General features: G+C 49.3%; 2 protein-coding genes across 2 annotated transcripts in view; one reads left to right on the top strand and one right to left on the bottom strand.

Annotated features, from left to right (window-relative positions):
- The window catches only part of EMH_0005380 (uncharacterized protein), a gene marked incomplete at both ends in the record, with an annotated part of 1,562 nt that extends 977 nt beyond the window's left edge, over positions 1-585 (bottom strand). Inside the window, one exon of the mRNA XM_013497187.1 lies at positions 427-585. Coding sequence (XP_013352641.1) covers positions 427-585 — 159 coding nt within the window. The remainder of the gene's footprint in view (positions 1-426) is intronic.
- Positions 586-1,158: 573 nt separating this feature from the next.
- Positions 1,159-2,550, top strand: part of EMH_0005370 (exosome complex exonuclease, putative) — a gene marked incomplete at both ends in the record, with an annotated part of 3,161 nt that continues 1,769 nt past the window's right edge. The window contains 3 exons of the mRNA XM_013497186.1: positions 1,159-1,353; positions 1,577-1,646; positions 2,046-2,057. Coding sequence (XP_013352640.1) covers positions 1,159-1,353; positions 1,577-1,646; positions 2,046-2,057 — 277 coding nt within the window. The remainder of the gene's footprint in view (positions 1,354-1,576; positions 1,647-2,045; positions 2,058-2,550) is intronic.

Here is a 2,550-nt window from a genome sequence, read left to right as displayed (position 1 = left end):
GCGCTACAACTGCTGCGGTAGACCGCTGCTATCCCTGCAGGGAAAGTACAGGGTCTGCTGCTGCTGCTGCAGTTTCTTCTAATGCTGCTGCAGCATCTCCTGAGCGTCTATATGGCGTGCTGCTGCAGCAGCACCAGCACCACCCCCAGCACCACCACCACCACCACCACCACCACCACCACCAGCAGCACCAGCACCACCCCCAGCAGCAGCAGCAGCAGGAGCAGCAGCAGCAGCAGCACTACTTTAAGTAGCTTTGGATGCATAGAAAGGCCAGCTGCGTGTGAATACAGTAAGATTCGGTAGAAAGACAAGAACAGGGAGAGCAAAGTGCAGCAGCTGTGAGGGTTTAAATAAAAAATAAATATCTGCGTTCGGCAGCGTTGAGCTGTTCATACACCCCAACAGCCCCTGAGAGAGGCCCACAAAAGGCACAGATAAAGTCTCGCTGCTGCTGCGCAGCAGCGGAGATACCATGCTGCTGCTGCTGCTGCTGCTGCTGCTGTTGCTGCTTAGGGGGCCCAGGGGGGCCCCCAACGCTGCTGATGATGCTGCTGCTGCGTCGGAGACGTAACTAGACAGCATTGGCTGACAGTATAGACGCTCACGCCAACCAAAACCCATCCTCGAAAAAAAAAAAATTTAGGGTTTAGGGTTTAGGGTTTAGGGTTTAGGGTTTAGGGTTTACAGGGGGGGGCACGAGGGGCGAGAATGCAAACGATGAGGGTCTAAGCTTTAGGCAACACACCCTGCTAACATGCTGCTGCTGCTGCTGCTTTTGATGCTGCTGCTGCTGCTGTTGTTGCTGCTGCTGCTGCTGCTGCTGCTGCTGCGGTTGCTGCTGCTGCTGCTGTTGCTGCTGCAGCCCCATCTATTCGCATGCAGCCCCGGTGAGGAGAAACGAAGAATCGATGCGGTATATAAATATAATAAAATATTTATTTTTATACAAACGTAAACCCTAAACTCAAAACCCTAAACCCTAAACCCTAAACCCTAAACCATCGGGGCCTCTAGAGAGACCCCACAGAACAACAGAGCGTGTTTAGGGTTTAGGCTTCAGAATTAGGGTTTAGGGTTTAGGGTTTAGGGTTTAGGGTTTGTGCGCTTCACAATGCGAAGTTTGTTTGTACGCCGCGCACAGCAGCAGCAGTAAGGATGTGGGTCGACGAGGAGCAGCAGCAGCAGCGGCAGCAGCGCAGCAGCAGCAGCAGCAGCAGCAGCAGCAGCTGCAGCAGCAAGGTTGTGCTGCCGGGGGAGCCGCTGCAGCTAGGCGATGGTTTTCTTTTGGGGTTAAACACCCACGTAGACAACGGGGTGGCCCGGGCCTCTGTCTGCGGCGTCGTACAAACCGTAAACCCTAAACCCTAAACCCTAAACCCTAAACCCTAAACCCTAGATTGTTGTTTGGAGCTGTATTCTGTGCAGCAGACTGTTGTAGAATAGGGGTTTGTGTTTCACTCTAAACCCTAATTTTTAAACCCTTGCTGTGTAGCAGCTCCTTATACAGGATTCAATATTTAGGGTTTAGGGTTTAGGGTTTAGGGTTTAGGGTTTAGGGTTTGGTGGGGTGCAGGTGAACCGCCTGGTGTATGTGCGGCCGCTGAAGAGCCGATATGAAGCAAATGTAGGAGACGTGGTGGTGGGTAGGGTCACCGACATCGCTAACGGAAAGGTAAACCCTAAACCCTAAACCCTAAACCCTAAACCCTAAACCCTAGTCTACCCTAGCCGCTGGGTATTGGCGGAGTGCTGCTGCCGCCGTACTGCTCTGCGGCTCCCCTTTTCTCAGTTTTGTTGTTCGCTAGCCGCACATTGTGGTTTAGGGTTTGTGTTTTAGGGTTTGTTGTTTGTGGTTTAGGGTTTAGGGTTTTGTGGTTTAGGGTTTAGGGTTTAGGGTTTATGTTTTGTTTAATATTAACCATTTAAAAAGTTCCGTTTTATTGTGAATATGTTTAGTACGAGTTGCCGAAGAATATTGCCACTCTAGGGTTTAGGGTTTAGGGTTTAGGGTTTAGGGTTTAGGGTTTAGGGTTTGTGTGCAGTGGTTGCTGGAGGTGGGTGCTTCACGTTTGGCGGTTTTATCTGTGGCGGCGGTTTCTTTAGAAGTGCAGCGAAGAAGAGATGAAGCAGATATACTAGAAATGAGGGTTTTGTTTCAGCCTGCTGATGTTCTCTGCTGTGAAGTACAAAAAATACAGGCAACATAAACCCTAAACCCTAAACCCTAAACCCTAAACCCTAAACCCTAAACCCTAGTTGCAGTTAGTTGCAGTTAGTTGCACTTAGTTGCACTTTGTTTCAGCCTGCTGATGTTCTCTGCTGTGAAGTACAAAAAATACAGGCAACATAAACCCTAAACCCTAAACCCTAAACCCTAAACCCTCGTTACACTTAGTTTCACTTTGTTTCAGTCTGTTGGTGTTCTTTGCCTTTTTAGGGTTCAGAAGATACAAGCAAAATAAACCCTAAACCCTAAACCCTAAACCCTAAACCCTAATATATTCTAAACCCTAGTTGCTGCATCGCTTCTAACCGGAAAACCTTAAT

The sequence above is a fragment of the Eimeria mitis genome, genomic scaffold, assembly GCF_000499745.2.
Source record: "Eimeria mitis Houghton genomic scaffold, Emh_scaff252, whole genome shotgun sequence".
NCBI lineage: Eukaryota > Apicomplexa > Conoidasida > Eucoccidiorida > Eimeriidae > Eimeria > Eimeria mitis.
Note: the sequence above shows the minus strand (reverse complement) of the source record. Positions and strands in the feature narration are given on the sequence as shown.